At 30.9% G+C, this 18665-nt stretch overlaps 1 protein-coding gene across 1 annotated transcript in view; it reads right to left on the reverse strand.

Moving 5' to 3' along the window:
- LOC132757585 (inactive tyrosine-protein kinase 7-like) overlaps positions 1–6799 on the reverse strand; it is a 121489-nt gene extending 114690 nt beyond the window's left edge. Inside the window, exon 1 of the mRNA XM_060748902.1 lies at positions 6634–6799. Coding sequence (XP_060604885.1) covers positions 6634–6691 — 58 coding nt within the window. The 5' untranslated portion in view covers positions 6692–6799. The remainder of the gene's footprint in view (positions 1–6633) is intronic.
- Between the last annotated feature and the right edge of the window lie 11866 nt (positions 6800–18665).

The raw sequence follows: 18665 nt of genomic DNA on the forward strand, positions 1-18665 counted from the left end.
ATACTTATGATAAAAGACCAATTCTTAGAATGGCTTATTCTTTTCAACTTTCTCATGAAATGATAATGTAAATTCTTACTATTACAAAATATGTCATAAGCAAAATTTCACCCATGACTATAATATAACATGTTCTTACTACCTACTGTAGGTAGACAATAATGTATCCTCACCTTCCCTTTGTACAATACCTTCAACCATACTGATCATGCTGGGCAAAAGGGGATTTACCAACTAAAATGCCTTACAAAGCTAATTGAATCCAGAAAAAAAGTGACAGGCAATTTGATTGATGTGAAGGACATCAAACAAACAACAAAAGATAGATTATATATATTGCAACAAAAGGTTTGGAACTATGGTGTGAGTGTGACCTAAGAATGATGAAGACCATGGATGTAACATTACTACAATAGCTTGCTAACTACATGAAAGCCAACTATATGACTGTATGTATGACTGATGAAGTGAGGTATCCTCTGTCTATTTTACTATCTCCAGGAAGGCAAGGGAATGATTTAGAGATGAAACATGTGTAAATAGTTCCTAGTTATTGGTAGTAATATCATGGGTGGAGAAAAATTCCCCCACAAAGAGCCATATCTCAAAGAAATTTCATAGTTCTTCACTGTAATAACTCATGCTGTATAACATTGTTAATTACATGTTCTGAAAGACTAGAGCATTATATGGGAGAGTTACTTGCCAATAAATGAATAAAAAACCTGCTTTTATTGCATTATTTTTCTTCAACTCTGATGTTCTGCAGTGTTAAATTTATAACCTTTAGCATGGCACCTGTGTTGATTTTAATGTTTTTCATGTAACATGTTTATGTATTTGGAAACTATATTAATTTTGAAATTAATTTGCTGCATTTTTGACTATTTACTTTCCTGTAAACCTAATAATTATGTTTAAAGTGTGAAAAGGATGTTAAAGACTGCATGTCCAGTATTAAAGCCACTTCCCCCCCCCCCACTCTAATACATGTACGTATTATTTCTCAATATAAAACCGAACAGGATAACTTAGGTCTACGGCACCATTTAACATTAACAACAAACAAAGGAAATACCTTCACATATCACGTTTAATGAATGAAATTTGTTGGGGGAAGCAATGAAATACCTCTCCGCGGCTTTATCTCAGCTCAAAGGCAAACCGATTCCGTCTCGGAAACTTAATCAGTGTAATAACTGAGATTGATGTGTCAAAAATCGCCAAATAGTCCCATTTTTGTACCATTAGTGCATGAGGATAATGATAACTGATCTGGACCGAGGTCTGTTCATTTACACTTTACTAATCATTTACAATGAAACATGGTGTATAATGGATGTAGTACAATGACCTACAGTGGTAAATCATCGGCTAAATCATGCTACAATCAAAGGAAATTCATTTACCGATACAAATTCGAAAACATTTGAAAAATGAAAAAATGAACACTGAATACAATTGCTGATGAGAAATAACATGAAAATTAATAATTTACTAAAATTGTAAAGAATTTTACACGCCTCATGACATTTAGCTCAATGAAGACTTGTTGGGCGTGTTATTCTGGATAAAAATCACTTTTAATAGCTTTTTCAATAAAAAAAAATGAAAATCGTTCAATTTAAAATCATGCGCTGTAATACATACTAGAATTTATTATATTTTGTAGTCTGCTTTTCATAAAGTTTCATACAAAATGAAAATACAATTAGAATTTGAACAGCCTTGCGAGCCTTATTGAAGCAACAGGCGCCACTTAAAACCTTTTACTTGTCTTATTTATTTGTCACGTTTCAAAAAGTTGTCAAATTTGTCCTGTCTGAGTTTAATGGAACTTCTCCGCAGATGTTTCACAAATCGAGAAACTTGCGGGTTATTTTAAAGAAAATGCAACACTTCAGTCAACAGTGAAATATTTATCTGTCACTCAAAATGCGAAACAATTTTCAAACATGGCAGGTTTATAACGGTATAATGTGTAATTTTAACGAGTTATGTAATCTAAACAATATAATTTCAATTAACTGTGGAATATGATTACAGACCATACAGCGAGCATAAATGCGACTCAAAACAAAGAATTTTTTATTAACCATACAAATTTGAGAATCTATTAGAAACAGTTACACGTTATACTTATAGATATGTTCCTAAAAAATACACTAAAAAATAAAATGGCCATAGATTGTAAAGTATTTTTATGTGACGGTTCTGAAACATTCACATTTGTCATACATACATGTAAGTATGTCTTCCTTCAATAGCCTTGTAAGCTACACAGTGATGAAATGTCCTTGACCTTGTGTAAACGGAGGTCATGCTAGTTCCAAACTTTAAAATCTTCTTTCTCTGCTCAGTCGAGTTTTAAGACTTTAAAAAAAAACTTTTCAAACAATTCCACATTACAGAGTTAGATGAAAGTTTTTTAATGTCATAAGCAAAATTCAATCTCACAAAGGAGGCAAGTAGATAAAAAAATTAAGTAAAACTGCAAGAAACCCTCAAAATGGATGCGCCCTAACCATGCATTGTAATCTTTTGTAGTTTCAGGGAATTCAGTATCAAATAATGATAACGAGACAGTATGATCAGACAAAACTAATATATGCAGACTATATCCTAGCTATAACTGGACACATAGATTTGAGCCGCGTCAAGACAAAACCAACATAATGGGTTTGCGACCAGCATGGATCCAGACCAGCCTGCGCATCCATGCAGTCTGATCATGATCCATGCTGTGCACTTACAATTCCTATAACAAATAGAGAAACTGATAGCGAACACCATGGATCTTGATCAGACTGCGCAGATCCATGCTGGTCGCAAACCTATTATGTTGGTTTTGTCATGACGCGGCTCATTTGTCATTTATGCTCAAAAGAAGAAAGGTTTCTGATCATACAGTAGGTTTCATTAAACATTAGGACTACCACAATGATATACAATTTGTAATAATACATTTTTTACATTAAAACTTTTTTTCAGGTCTTAATAAAATAGCTTATGACCTTAGAGGGACACAGGAAAAAAGGTGATGTCAATTTAAGCTTCCTTGAAAAAATTAACAGAGTTTTTACTTGACCAGAGAATCAGGAATATTGTATTTTTGTTTCAAAATTGTTTATTCATTGGTTTATTTTGCCTGGTAGCTAACTTTCCATTTTCATATTGTTTATTTTGCCACATGAGTATCAGAGGTTTCAAATGACTTGTATAACAGAGATGTAACAAAATCTAAGTTCTTGATCTATACTGTAGTAATATTACATAGCAAAAACAAAATGTCGATATTGAATTGATTCAGAACTTATATAGACATATATACTTATTTTGATATGAAAACCTTTAAAATAAGCTTGTAGGGATTCACATAAAAATCATGAATAATTAAAGTGAAATCATTCACTATATGATTTGATTATTGACATTTCCATTCATAGTAAATTCATTCTGAAGTATTAAAGTAAACTTGCTCAGGATATATTTATTCATCTTCAAGTTGTTACAAGTCAATAAGCTCAATATTGTATTAAAAAATAGGTTCTGCCGCGACAATGCTCAGCTATAAACAGATACAATATGTGTATCTAAACTTAATGGCCTCTTATAACGGCCTTGTGTTTGAGGAAGTTGACCGTCTGCTGCTTCGATAATACAAAAAAAGGATTATTTAAGTACTGAAACTGTCACCGTCACAAAAAACTATGATTAACTAAGACTGCCAGCATGAGTAAACAACTCTAAACGTCACTTTTAAAATGACGTCAAACGGCGTTTTACGTTTAAAATTTCTCATGAGATGTTGCAGATATTTATTTAGGATAAGTAAGTTTCCAAGAGAAATTATATTCTTAAAAAGAAAGCAATGTTTTCTCAAGCCGGCAGTCATTATTATTATAATATATATATACATGTAAGCTCATCAAATTTTCATCCTCTCGACAATTTCAAATTAAATAAAAAAATATATTTTTCAGTCCGCTTGATTAAATTACTTATAAGCAACAAGAAAAAACATTACAGAATATGTTCTTCAAAGCTTAACTTAATTAAGCCAAGGAGGCTAACACACAACAAAGGGCATCCTTTCTCAACTGGTGTCTTGTTTTATATCAAATTAGTCAACTGTTGATGCAAGGGCAATTATAAATCAGTGATGTTAATGCAACATGACATAAATGAGTCCCTCAACTTTAAACAAATCAGTGTCAAAGATATAAGCATTGCATAATTTGACCACTGGCTATTTTATAGGTTGACCTGACACCCCAGTAGTCACAAAAGAAGAGATAATACACCCTTAGAGGGTTGAGTACCATTGTTATTCGCTTGTTACAAATTTCAAGATAATATCTTTCCCTTCCCAATTTAAATTTTTTCAATCCAACGAAAAAGTACACAGGAAAATAATTGCTGAATTAAATTTGCCAAAGTTTACTGCTCCACTTTTAAAACAAACTCTGTGCCTTGTAAACGTTTTAAAATACATTTAAAAACCATTCATATCTTTTTAAAGAGTTTTTGACAGGAACTGTACTTTTTGTGTTATCTAAATGTAAGAAAGAATGCAGTAAAACAATGTTTGACGTTTTTAGAATTTTCCATCAACTGATCTATCAGACATGTTTAGATTAAAAGACAACTTTTTTTTCCCACCTTTTTTCCTCTTTACTTTGATATATCTCAAGTAATCTTCTAAACTTTATCAACTTTTGACTCACTTTTACAAACTTACTGGCAAAAACTGTGCATTATCCTTCAATTTGCGATGATATTTTGTGGTTTAAATGATATATTTATTGATAACATTGAAAAATTAAAAGCATTATACACTTAAAGTAACACAAATCAAAAATTATCTATGACAACTATCCGTTACGTAATCACTCATTTTAGAGAAAACGCAACAAAAACTTATTTTAATAAAATGAAAACGTATACATACAACTGTTATGAAATGTATATGTCTTGCATAGATTTTGAAAAGTAAAAAAATATTTTTTAAAAATTTAAAAATTTAAATCTTTTTTTTTTCTATGTAAAATGTGAAAGTGAGATAGAAATCTCTAAGGTCATCATCAGATTATATCATAGAGCATAGGTATGCATGAACACCCTTAAAATATGTACAATTGAAGATGGTGAAAAAGATACAAAAAGTGTTGAATAACATTCATAATAAAGTGCATATGATGGTGTTATGATAAAAGATGTATACTCTTCTCTACCAAATAAGAAAAGTCTATGCCATCACTGTATGAGGCATTTTGGGCATTATTCTGATGTACCAGCTACAGTCTCAAGAGAATTTTCAATGTTGACCGCTCAATTTATTCATCGTTATATATATAATAATACTGAAATCGCCTTTGATTTAAAAATGATTCTTTCATTGAATGGACAATGGTTTATAATTATCAGTTTTTTTTCTTGCCATAATATAGATTTCACAAATGTCACAAGCAAAACTGTTGATTATTCCTCAGAGGCAACTTTAACTGTGGAAAGTAATTCTGAAAATAGCTTTTTATGGAAAAAAATATATTATGTATTTAATACAAATATTACATGGGGAAAAGGGAATATTTTGATTGGTTTCCTTAATATGCTTTTGGTTCATTTTCAATTATCACGCTTAGGTAAAATTTCCTTTTAACTGCATTAGTTGTTGCACAACTAAAAGAAAAAATAGAAAAAAAAATATGTATATATGAGTAAAAAAGTACTTAGTAAAAAAATCAGCATATAATGTTGAAAATGTTGAATTCCATTACTTTGTCACATCTTATATTCATCACTAATATCTACATATCAATGGGACCATTTTAGAAGTGATTAATTTCACAGTGAATTAACCAGTTAACCCAGTTATCAAAACTGTTACTTACTATCTGGCAACCATCTACAGTTATTATGTAAGTTTATTACCTATACTAATTATGTGGTTAGTAGGAATTAATTGAAATTGACATAGGAAGATAATAAATTCTGCCTCACATCACCCCAGGGTCACTAGAAAGGTGTTGTAAATTGTACATGTAGACATTTGATGCAGTCATGTATAATAATGTCAACTGTCTGTAATAGCAGGGTCCCTTTTTATTAACTGATTTATCATTAAAAGATGACATGGGACAAAGGTGGGAAATAATGTAAATATTCATTGAAAAGAAAATAACTGACCCAATGCATTCCATGACATACTACAATCATAGATATAAATCAATTAAAGTTCAGTTTTCATAGTTTGATTGATGTATTTATTGTGATTTCTCCATCACAATTCAGATACATAACAAGCAATCCATTTATGTCATTTAAAGTATTTATCTCACTATGTTTAGTAAAAATGACCCTTTATAACTGTATTTTCCTGTACTGGTTGCAATGTAATTTTAATAAGTATTAAGTAACTATTATTGTTGTTTTTTGTTTTAGAAATTAACAAATGTTTCAAGCCACTATAGTCAAACGAAGGAACCTTAATGTTGAATAAATAAAGGCAATGCAAAACGGCGAAACACTTACGAATCTTTTTGTTGAAAATATGTTTGCAAGTGACATTACCTTTGCACGAGAAAAGTAGTATGCATAAGAAAACTGGATTATATAAATTAAAATACCTACCACATAAAATCACAAATAAAATTGACAAACTTAAATCCAAATATCGGGATTTATCCATTTTTTGTGCAAACTGATAAATTCACTAACTGTAAGTAATCACATAGCGATGGTAAATACAATTTAATCCTAAATCTTCCGTTACTCTTCACTCGCGACTGTCTTCTATTGAAGTGAATGACACCGCCTCCTGATAGACGGTGACGGGTAGTAAAAGTAGTTCTTCAGAAAGTTGTAATTTACTTTTCAATGAGTCACTTACAAATAATTTTGATGCATCTACTGTATTAAAGAATCATGTTTTATTTAAATTTTAGGAAAAAGAAAGGTTTGTTAACGGAACATTTTCAATTATATTTATATGTTATTCATGCGCGCACATGTCAGTCTGACGGGAGACTCCGCCCATTTGACAGACATTGTAAACAACGTGTTTTACTTTCGGTTTCATTTTAAAAACTTTCAATGATTATTGGTCATGACAAAACGATTAAACGTAATAACTTGTAATATATTAGCATATAGTTGTTAAAACATCTGCGGCTATTTAGTATATTACGAAAATAAATAATAATTGTTTAGAAATATAAAGCACGAAATTCCGAAGTATTTAAAAATAGCTAGTGCATGCATATTCTCGGTGAGTTTAATAGCTTTAACATTACCATTCAATTACAAGTAGCAAATGCAACTCCTTGGTACGTAAGATACAAATCACGTTTTCTAAAATTTTGCGAAATATAACCAAGTTTTTTTTCTCAACTAAGGGAAACAACTTGATGAAATTTACATCAGCATTGTTACCTCCCTTATAAGGTGTCATTTTCTTCTAGTGAATGTTTGTTTTGAATGGGGAAGCGTCATTTTAACTTTAATTTCATGGAAATCAAAGCATTTCGTCGTAATTGTTCGTTATAAATGAATGAATTGGATATAGGCCTCACGAGTTAGTTCCTATATTATATGTAACGGTGTCTGAATACAGTGCACTTAGTGAACGGCTATATTTTATTTTATAAATCATATCTAGACGCTTCTAGCGACACGTTTTGTTAAAGAAACATCACAAAATAACAACAGTAGTTATATAACATATGACCTTGGTAATCACTAGCAACGTGCAACACATTCTATGGACCGCATAATCTCAGAAATAGATGGGTTTGTTTAGAGCAAACCAATTACCAAGGAGGCTTATCAGTTCTTTATTGCCCAGTGCTAATCTTAACGACAGTGATGTGTTTTTTTCGCTTTAATTTTACTTTACCTCATCTATGATGTAGCGTCTGAATTATCAGAAAAGGCAACATCTTTAGTCATATTTTAATTAAGAAACGAAGACTCTTATCATTTCCAGTCGGCTACCTTGCTCAGATCCTCTGAATTGTTAGGCTTGATCTACAAATGAAACTATAGGTAATACTACTCGACACCTCATTCTTTGTGATGCACGAAGGCACGGGCGCACGAGGGACTAGACAGCGTGACCTCTCTAAATTAATTTGCGCCAATCATACGACTCAAGAATGTGAGTTTGAGTTACGACATAAACCATCAATGTCCAGTAGTTATATAGATTATGCATTTCTTTGCAATTTCTTTTGTTAATGATATTCAATGAAGCCCCTTGTGGCAGTGGGGTTCCTTGAACGGTTGAGGCATCAGAATTGCAGCCACAGTTTATCCTTGTGTGATCGTAAGAGGCGACTAAATGGGTTCGAAAATCTGAAGTCTATGCATCTCTTAGCTCCAGCAGGTGAGGTGGTTTTGTTTGAAGGGTTTATCGGTTTCGGCGCTATAGGTCTATGACCTTTACTGTGTTGGTGCACCGTAAAGCCAACCGACCAAACAAACAAAAAATATTCGATGAAATATAGTAAGACAATCTGGCTTGTATAACAAATCAACAAGAAGAAAACCCATCACATGTCTCGTTGGAGTTAAACACATTGGGGTGGAGTAGAAACGGTAATTTAGGCGTAGATAATAGAAATTGTTATAATTTTCTCGGCAACAATGGAAAGATAAACCTACCATTATACTAATGCTAAACGTGACCGTCACGCCCATTGTCACGATCAAGTTCTAGGAAGTTAAAAACAGTTGCTTACATATGTTTAGCGCAGAAAACTCGTGCACTCTTGTCATATAAAAATACGCCATACAGAAGGTTTATATCAACTCATTAAAACATATAAAAAAAGTATTTTAATTGAAATATGTCTTCATGTTATAAAATGCGTCGATTTTATATTAACAAAAAATAAAGTTGCATTATTATTTTACACAATCTGTTTGCTATATAAAATGAAAGTAGAGCCTTGTACATTTTATGAGAAACAGATTTGTGAATGCTGAAAAAGCTATTATAATTTCTCCTACAAAGGAGCGCTTAAGTCACTAATTGAGCATGTTTTCATAGCTAGCCCCAGGGGCGAGCCTTTAATGTTGAATCCCCTACCACGTGCACTGACAGACGAGCGTGAGGTGGCCTGAAACGTACGTTCGACCCCATATGAATAACTTCCGATAACTTTTTCTGATGTGAACTGTACTGAAAATTGAAATTATTAATCATAAAACAAACTTGTTTGCTCATCAACGAATTGAAATGACTTTTATACCATCATTGATCACAGTTCACGTTTTCTCTTGAAACGGTTCACTAATCATTGCACATCCAGACTACGTTCAATCAAACATGGAAAAACGATCAAAAATAGGATAAGAAAAACAAATATTAGCCCAGTTTATGAAGACATTTTCTGTTTTTATTAATTTTTTTTGTTCAATATTGAAAGAATCCAAATTTTTTATTTTTTTTTTATTTTTCATTCCAGTCTTTGATAATCATTTGCGTTTGTACTGATGGGATTACAATGTTGCTCCATGTGTTTTAGATATGCTCATCAAATGGTCATCACTGTGGTCAACATTTGGTAAAGCATTTTAGGAACAAACAGCATGTTGTTTGGCAAACATGCAAACCATTAAGTCGTCCATCTTCACGTCTCTTGTATCAATTCTCACGTGCAGTAAAATTCCCATGTATCAATTCATACATAGAGTAAATCACTCAGTCATTCCAGTTCCTGAAAAATCAGCTGCATTTTTGAAATGACTGCAAAGTTAAAAGTGTGCGAGAGCACGGCTTTAATTTAATAAGTTAAGATTTTAGTTGTTATAAATATACTAGTACATGTATGCTCATCTTTGGGTAAAATACTTTCGTTGCAGAAATTTAATAAAATCTATTAATTTCTTTCTGAATATGTCTAATTTGAATACTAGTAAGTGAATGTCGGTAGTTGCATTCCCTATTACTTGTCAAATTAATTTGATTTTGGTCTATTCTAATAAAAACAAATTAATTTGATTTTGGTCTATTCTTATAAAAACTGCCAGTTTTTTTAATGACACTATATAATACCTGTCGTGTGTAGAGTTTAAAACATAAGATGTATCCAAAAGATATTTATTTTACATTTCAAGAGACTGTACTGTATAGTAATTACATTGTATTTTCTTTTTTTTTCAAATATCAAATTTGAGCATAATATATCTCTGCAAGTAAACCTATAATGGTATTCACCATTTCCTATATATTTTGCATAAAGTCTCATAATAACAGCAGTATAAAAAGTATTTAATTTTTGTTCAGAGGTAGACAAAACGAGACATGATTGAATATAAAAACAATAAATTATTTTATTTCTTGTGTTGTATAAAAACTATGCCTCAGACATTATTTCATTTTTATTTCTCAAAAGATTTTTATTTCAGTCTCCTGTTATAGTTTCCAAAAAGTCACACATTGGCCAATTACCTGAGCCATCTTTTACTCCTGATGCATTTTTGCAATTTGTACAGTTATAGTGATTTAGTATTTTGTATGGAAGTCAAAATAATACTTGGTTTACATTTTGCTATTTTCATGACAAATAATTCCACACTCAGCGCTAATTTCTTCACGTGCTGAAGATCTAACATGTTTTAAAACCATTATCTAAACATTTTAAAACTCATGTTTATCCTAAAGTATGAAAATATTTTTTATTTTTTAAAGCATAATGTGCCTTTGAAAGGCCTCACAATTCTATCATTTTAATTTCTAAAAAGCTTTGAACTCCACTGAGGTTTAAAAGCCTAAAATCATAAACTTAAATTCTCTATCAAGATCAAATGATGCATTTTAAAAATGTACAACGGATATCAAAGAAATATTCTTCGAATGATTTGAAAATCAATATTCTTTGTGCGATTTTTAGCTTGATTTGAGTGAAAAGCATTGCAACCTTTTTGGGTCATTTTGCAAAATAAAAATGATGATTCTTGAAAAACAGGGTGAGGTTACGATCTAAAATGTTTCACGCAACTTATTGCTCCAGACTTACATAAAATGATGTATCAACTGACGAAGCTAATAAAGCGAAACATGTTTTGATATTTAAATTTATGTTGATTTTAGATCTAATTGACCTATAAAATGTTATACAAGTCTTAGAAAAAAATATTCCCGGTCACATCATGTTAAAAACCGCAGTGGAGTCCCTTTAATGTAGTGTTATAGTTTCCATAATGCTACTCATTGGTGTTATCTCTGAAATACGTTTTGTTTCGTTTGCTTTTTGTCCATTTGTAAAGTCACTACATTTTTCACGCGATCAGCATCTAACCTTTTTTAAACCGATTATTAAAATATCATAAAACGCATGTTTGCCTTTTCTGGAGAGTCATAATGTGTCTTTTAGTTTTGATCTTCCATTTTTTAAAATCAGTCTTGCGGAAATTGCCTATCTTCAGTTACGATTACTAAGTTATGTTAACATAAATGTTTTTTTGTGTTCTTGTACATTGTGCTCTTCAAAGATATTGGAGGAAATTAAATTATATATTATTCTCCATTCGGAATATAACGGAAAGGGCAAAACAATGCGATTGTATTATAGCAGCGAATTGTTGTACCCTTGAATTTAAACATACATTACATTACATACATATACGCAGGAAGAGTAATCGTCTCTCCAGTAACGACTGAATAAATAATCAGATGAATGCAAATTTAAAGTCATAGACCTAATACTTACGTTTGGCATAAACAGAAGACTTGCGGTTACAGAGAGACTAAAAGATTTACAGTGAATGTAAAGAAGATTCAGTGTTTCATATATCAAAGTCTCGAGACACTTAAAACGAAGACGGAGATTAACATTATAAAGCAGATATTTTATGTATTAAAGGCACATTATGCCTCAGAAACGAGTAAAATCTGACTTCTTTAGAAAGGGCATACATGTATTTAATAACTTTTAAATAATGGTTTTCGAGCATGTTAGATGCTTGTTGCCTGAAGAAAGTAGCGCTTGATGTGAAATAATTGGTCATGAAAGAAGCAAAATGTAAACAAAGTAGTATTTTGACTTCCATACAAAATACTTTATCACTATAATTGTACTAATTGCCAAATAACAACAGAAGAAACAGACGGTTATGGTAATTTGCCAATGATCATGAGTAACTTTTAGAAACTAAATAAGTAAACAAAAAAGCTTTTGAGAAGTGAAAATAAAATAATTTCTGGGACATACATAGACAAAATTTAGGCATTTTTTTCATTTAAACACTTTTTATCTCTCAAGATTCCTACACTTAACAATTTTGGTGTACGATTTACGATTTAAACATATTTTATTGCCAAAAAGACATATACATACATGTAAACAGTTACAATACAATGACATGACATATTTTGCAAAAGGGTTCACCAACATTTAGTAACGGGTCTTCCCTTATGCAATCAATTACAATAACATATTTTACAAGAATGACTATCAGTTAGATAGAAGTAACAAAACTCACACATATATAGTACTTGGCTTTAAAAATGATTTTAGAAAGAAAGAACAATAAAAATTCTGGTGTACAAGAAAGCATACGTGATCCTCATATTGAAATCACCTTCTTGGACATGTACATATTGAATATTTATAGGTTATTATACATTTTACTGTACAAAACCGGAATATATTTGGACTCGTACACAGATTGAAAAAACATATAAAAAGTTGTCCTCATCCGAAGACTGACGGAAAGGGCCGACAAGTTGCGATTGGTTGTGTCCCTTTGTTAATTAAAACTTCTCATTTTGTAAGGAAAATACATTTAAGTATCTGGAAAAATGTGATCCCTCGGAAGCATTAAAAACAGTAAAAGTACAAGAAAATTGCAGGCTGGGTTTGATTGAGTCTTTATATAAGGGATAACGAAAAAATGCAACATCCCTCATGCACACTTTCACCGGCTGGAGCGGTACTCAATTCTCAAGACTTAAAATTTGCTAGACTCAATGATCCTAAAGGACCAACACTGAAGTGAAGTACGGGGCAACTATCTCGATACTGATGTACTATAAGACTATAGATTTTGATACAATGTATATATCTTTGCTTGAATGTGTATGAAAATAATGTGCTTTATTAAATCAAGACCCTTTATTAAACTAAAAAAATATCTAAAACTACATTGCACATATTGGCTTATTCATCTTTGACTTGCTTTGTTAGTTTTTATTCAAGTTTGACTTTGAATGTATAATGATTTACAAATACATATGTATAAGCAGCTGTAACGTTTTAGATTTTAGAACCTATATTTGTATATATTATATTGATTTCATAAAATATCTTGTATAAACTTTAATTCTTATTATTATGATTATTATATCTTATAATTAGCATTACCAAATAAAGGTGAGTTAATTTTCAAATTATGTTGATGATAATTTATCTTAAGCATAAATTTGCAAACTCGTACTACAATTGTAAATGTAACATAATTTCAATAAATGACCAAATTACATTATATGATGTTATAATATCATTTTCTCAAGAAGGATATTCTTAGCTGTGTAATTTGTGTAGGCTTTACAGATAAATAAATATGCAAATATATATGGCAGATTAATTTTCATCGAGGTTAAACGAGTACTGTACTGATAAAATATTTCGATAAAGTGTCTTGTATAAAAAGGCTTGGGTACTAATTTTATATTATGATACAAATAAGCATGCATTTTGAGATCAGCTGCTTATGAAAGTTATGGATGGTGGACTCTTTTATATATTCATTATCAAAACCTCTGCAAACGTTAAAACACTCACATTGACAATCGCTTCATTGTGTCAAGAACTTTCGACAAAAAATGTTATTCTTCTTCAACAACCTCACTTAAAATTCTTTAATTCTATATGTCTGATTATCGTTTGAAATATGCACTACATCAAGGAATGTTCGTTCTCTTCATTCATTATTTAAAATAAATCACCCCAGGTCAACGAGATTATCACTTCTAACAAGGCGTTACGAATTTAGATTTCGTTTCAGGTTTGATTTGCAGGAAGAAAAAGTTCTGCTGTTTAATTCCTTTACTTGTAAAGAGCGATCTCAGAAGCTTGCAAGTTTACCCTTTAAATTATTTCCAATGAGCCATATCATCCATCAAATAAATGTAATTCTTAAAATTGCTCAAACGAGTTCCGAGCACGGTTATATTTTTGTCTGAAATAAACACGAATGTCATGACGTTTGGCAAGTAAATTTACCAGCTGGAGAAAAAAAACTTTCATCGTTAATCTATGGTATTTCTAAATTGATCTGAAAACTCCATGGGTTAAGGAATAAACAAGAAAAACAGTACCATCTTTTTGAAAAGGTTATACCACCGGAAAGGGATATAGAAAATATTTATCTGTCCGATAAAAAACTAGTCAGTTTGTTCTTTCTTGTCATCCATCGTCATTACCGCTTAACCCATAACATGGCGGATTTATTTAATGGCATCGCCCAGATTTGAATTTAGGAAACGTCTATTTAAAGTTGGAAGGATTTCAATATAAAAATAAAAAAATTGAGCTACCAACTGTATACAGCCTGGTCAGACTGTACAACTGCACAGACTGGTCTTGGTTTTTACTGGTGGCAAAGGGTAACCACCTTTGGTTCCAGCAAGCTAAGGTATAATAGTAACATTTAGTTTGCTTCAACAAAAAATAAACTACAAGTATATCATTAAGTTAAGAACGCCATCGCCATATATTGGTATTTTACAAGTATAATCATTTTAAAAAACATATTTGTTAGAATTTGATTGTTGTATCACGAATGTTTATCAAATGAAGATGTATTATGTTATATTGGTTTGTATTTGAATATTTTACAGTAATTTTAACGAAGTACCGATAAAATGTGTTTTTAGCTGAATTTATCATATATGATAAAACAGATTTACGTTTCGATACTGGAATATGCCCAATGTAAATTGTGTCCATTTTAATTAGAAATCAGATTGTTGTTAAAAAAAGTTCTTTTGAGAACCTGTTAAGATTCATGAAAGTAGAACTACTTCGCTTTGTGAATGAAATATATATTAATAATGAATATGTTTGTAAAAAAGAACTTTATTGCAGTTAAAAGACGATTGCATGGTTTTTAAAAGTATTGTAAACTTCTTATTTTTCATGACATTTTTGTGTTCTTTTCAGCCAATATGGAACTTCATGTGTTTTAAGCAGTGTGGAACTGTGCAGGCAAGAATGGGTGATGTTTGCATTCTGTTACATGCAACACAATAGGGTGAAGTGCATATTTTAGATTACAATATTAAATCAAGTTCGTAGTGTGATCCTAATTAGATGCAATGTAAAATCTGCTGCAATTTTTGAAACGTAGTATATTTAAAATATTAAATTACTACAAAACATGTTGTTCATACAATGGCGGTCTATGAAAAAGTACAATCTGAAGCCAATTCAATCTTAAGCCTTTTGGAATGAAAGTTTTTTGACTTTTTAAGCAAGTTATTAGTCGCCGGTAGAAACCGGCGACTATATTTGTAACAGTTTAATATTATACCTATGGTAGGAGAAGGCATTAATTTCTGTAAATAAAAGCATAACAATTACTGAACAATTAAAGACTACAATTGTTTTCAGTAATCTCAAAAATTCAAACATACAATAATGTTGCTCAATGAAATGAAATATCCAAATATTGACATCGTAAAAAGCAACATTACAATTTTTATAAAATGAATAAATGACGTATCCCTATGGACCAGTCATTTAATTTAGGGATGCTTTTACCTTTTTTTAAGTGTCAAGCGTTGCTATTTTATGATAAATAAATCATGCATGATATTTGAAATGACACTTTTAAATTATCTGGTTGTTTGTATCTTATGAGACCTATTCTATTTTTTTATCTTATTTATTATAAACAGTTTCTCCCAGAATCACGTGACTACACGTTGTATGTTATTGTTATAAAATCTATTAATAGTAACAGTTTCTCCCAGAATCACGTGACTACACGTTGTATGTTATTGTTATAAAATCTATTAATAGTAGACATCATACAGGCAATCGTAACAACTCGGCAATCTCCGTCAAGTTCGGAGATTGAATTCTTGAAGTCGCCCGAGGTGTTCCGATTGATCATACAGGTAATTCGTGAATGGTTGGCAGCTGATAAAGTGCAAATCAAAGTAATTTTGTATGAAAAATCTCGGTATGACAGTAGGGGCCGGAATCGTATTGACTAATAAACCATCTTTGTGTTGATAGTTTATTGCACTGAAAGGCAATTAAACGTTAACTTTATCGTATGTAACGACAGGAATATTGATTTCAGCTAAATAATATATTTTTTCGATAGTGCATAAGAATAAATTTTTTATGCAGACACCACTTTTACAGTAGAATTGCATTGTTTTATGCAATAATTAAGCATATATATTTTCATAGTCACTTTGCAAATATTTGATGATCGGTAATAATTTTTCGGTAATTATCGGATGCTGAAGAAAACCATACGTATAACGGTATATGTATAAAGTAGAATTACAAGTAGAATTATAATCATATCACTTGCTTTACAAGCCTCGATGACAAGGTGTTAGATTTTAAGTTAGTTTCAAATTGAAGACTGTAAGTTCGATAAAGTGATTTTTTATGGGTTTTTTTACAATACTTTTTGTATTTTGCAAAACTTGACCGTTTATCAAAATTATGTAATAAAAAAGTGAAGCACACAATTTATCAACTTATGTTTCATAAAGTTAAAAGATATAATAAAAATCAATTTATGAAAACTACAAACAGGATTTGTCCGAGATTCGAACTTGCGCCTACTACATGTAGGTTACAACTTCGTCATACTTACCAGTAGGCCATCAAGCAGTATTAATTGATATAATTATACATGTAATTATACTTACAATAAAATCGTTAACAATAATGATAATAAGATATGTAAGCAAACGGAACAGCTCCCGAAAATTATTGAGTCTCGGGTAAATATTGCCAAACAATACTTGCTTATTTAATAATGATAACAGTTTCTTGACAAAATTGATGTTTTATTATAACATAACATAAATTTATTGCATAAAACTCTCAGCAAGAAAGATATAATTGTGGCAAGTAAATGATTACGTGTTTATGTAAACATTACTCAACTTATTGTTCCTGTTTTTTTATACTCGAACCAATAAACTGATATTTTCTTTTATTTATAATAATACAATCATATTTCTATCCGGCGACTTGATGCTTTAGCATCAAAATCTCTACTTGTTACATATTTAATCAATATAACCAGGTTGGTCAGTGCAAAGGTGTTAAGCATCACTCTCACATTTAACAACAGTACAATTAATAATACGTTTAGTTACTACATTAGTTACTACATATGTTATTTCACTATGGCACAAAAAAACAAGCGTTCTTTCACCTTTTCAGGTTTTGTAATGTGTAAATTTGAATAGAGTAGAGTAATCATCAGTTCTTAAGTGTTTGCATTCTTGGCAGAAGCTTGGGAGAAGATTACTGTTTCACTATACAATAACAATAGCCTATGTTGATTACATAAGAGCGTTTTTAGTCACTCCGATGTAATTTGCAGACACCGATCCTAAAATCAATTTCCTAGTTTTGAATTCCATGTCAGTGCTGTCAGTAAGCAAACATAATTTTGACATCCGCTTGATTAATGTTGGCTAGAATCTATATTCCAGCCTAGACTCTCTGGAATCACTTATTTTGTCCTCTCCCAGCAGGATGTCGGTAGTTTTGAGAAGAGACAAGCCAATTTACCCTGTCAGCAACACTTTTCTTTGTTAACATAGCTCTTGAAGAATTTTGATTTTATTCCGTAATAATTACACTTTATGGACATTGCATTTCTAGTCGTTCTCACGACTGGCCTATTCTCATGTCAGGAAACTATTAGTAAAAATGTTGTCCTGTTGGCATAATGGCAATTTAATTATTTCATTATAACATTCATACATTTGTCATATTCTTATACTTTTTTTTATTACTTCCAAATTTTTTTCCACATTGGCAGTCTTACCATCTAAATAACACACATCCATTGACATTATTGTGAACTTCTCAACAATTCTCTGTTAGCTATTGAGATGTATTTTAAAAAATAACAATTATTAATCTGAAATCTATTAGGGCTGTAAATTCAAATAACAAGATCCACTGCCCATTGGGGATCATGTTTATTTCTAAAGTAAGACACATCAGAGGAAGAAAATTATATAATTATAGTAAAGAGTACTCAAAACAAATAAAATTGACCTTAATGATCAAGGTCCATAAAAGGTCAAGGTAAAATTTGAATAAATCATCATGTCAGTCTTGTCATATGTACCAAGATTATTACAATTTAAGCAAATCTCAATAAACTGACCTTCAGGGTCAAGGACAAATAAAACTCAAGGTCATATTTGAATGATTCAACATAAGGGCTTTGTCATTAGTGTTCTTTTGTCCAGGTTTTACATCAACATATCTTTTTTGTCATATGTGCTCTTTTGTCCAAATATGAATGAAATCCATAAAAATTAAAGTTATGACAATTCAAACAATTTTAATAATTTGACCTTGATAGTCAAGGTCAAATAAAGGTCAATGTCATATTTGAATTATTCAACATAGGGGCTTTGTCATTAGTGTTCTATTGTCCAT

Source organism: Ruditapes philippinarum, unplaced genomic scaffold, assembly GCF_026571515.1.
Source record: "Ruditapes philippinarum isolate M1 unplaced genomic scaffold, ASM2657151v2 ctg2001_1_1_1_1, whole genome shotgun sequence".
NCBI lineage: Eukaryota > Metazoa > Mollusca > Bivalvia > Venerida > Veneridae > Ruditapes > Ruditapes philippinarum.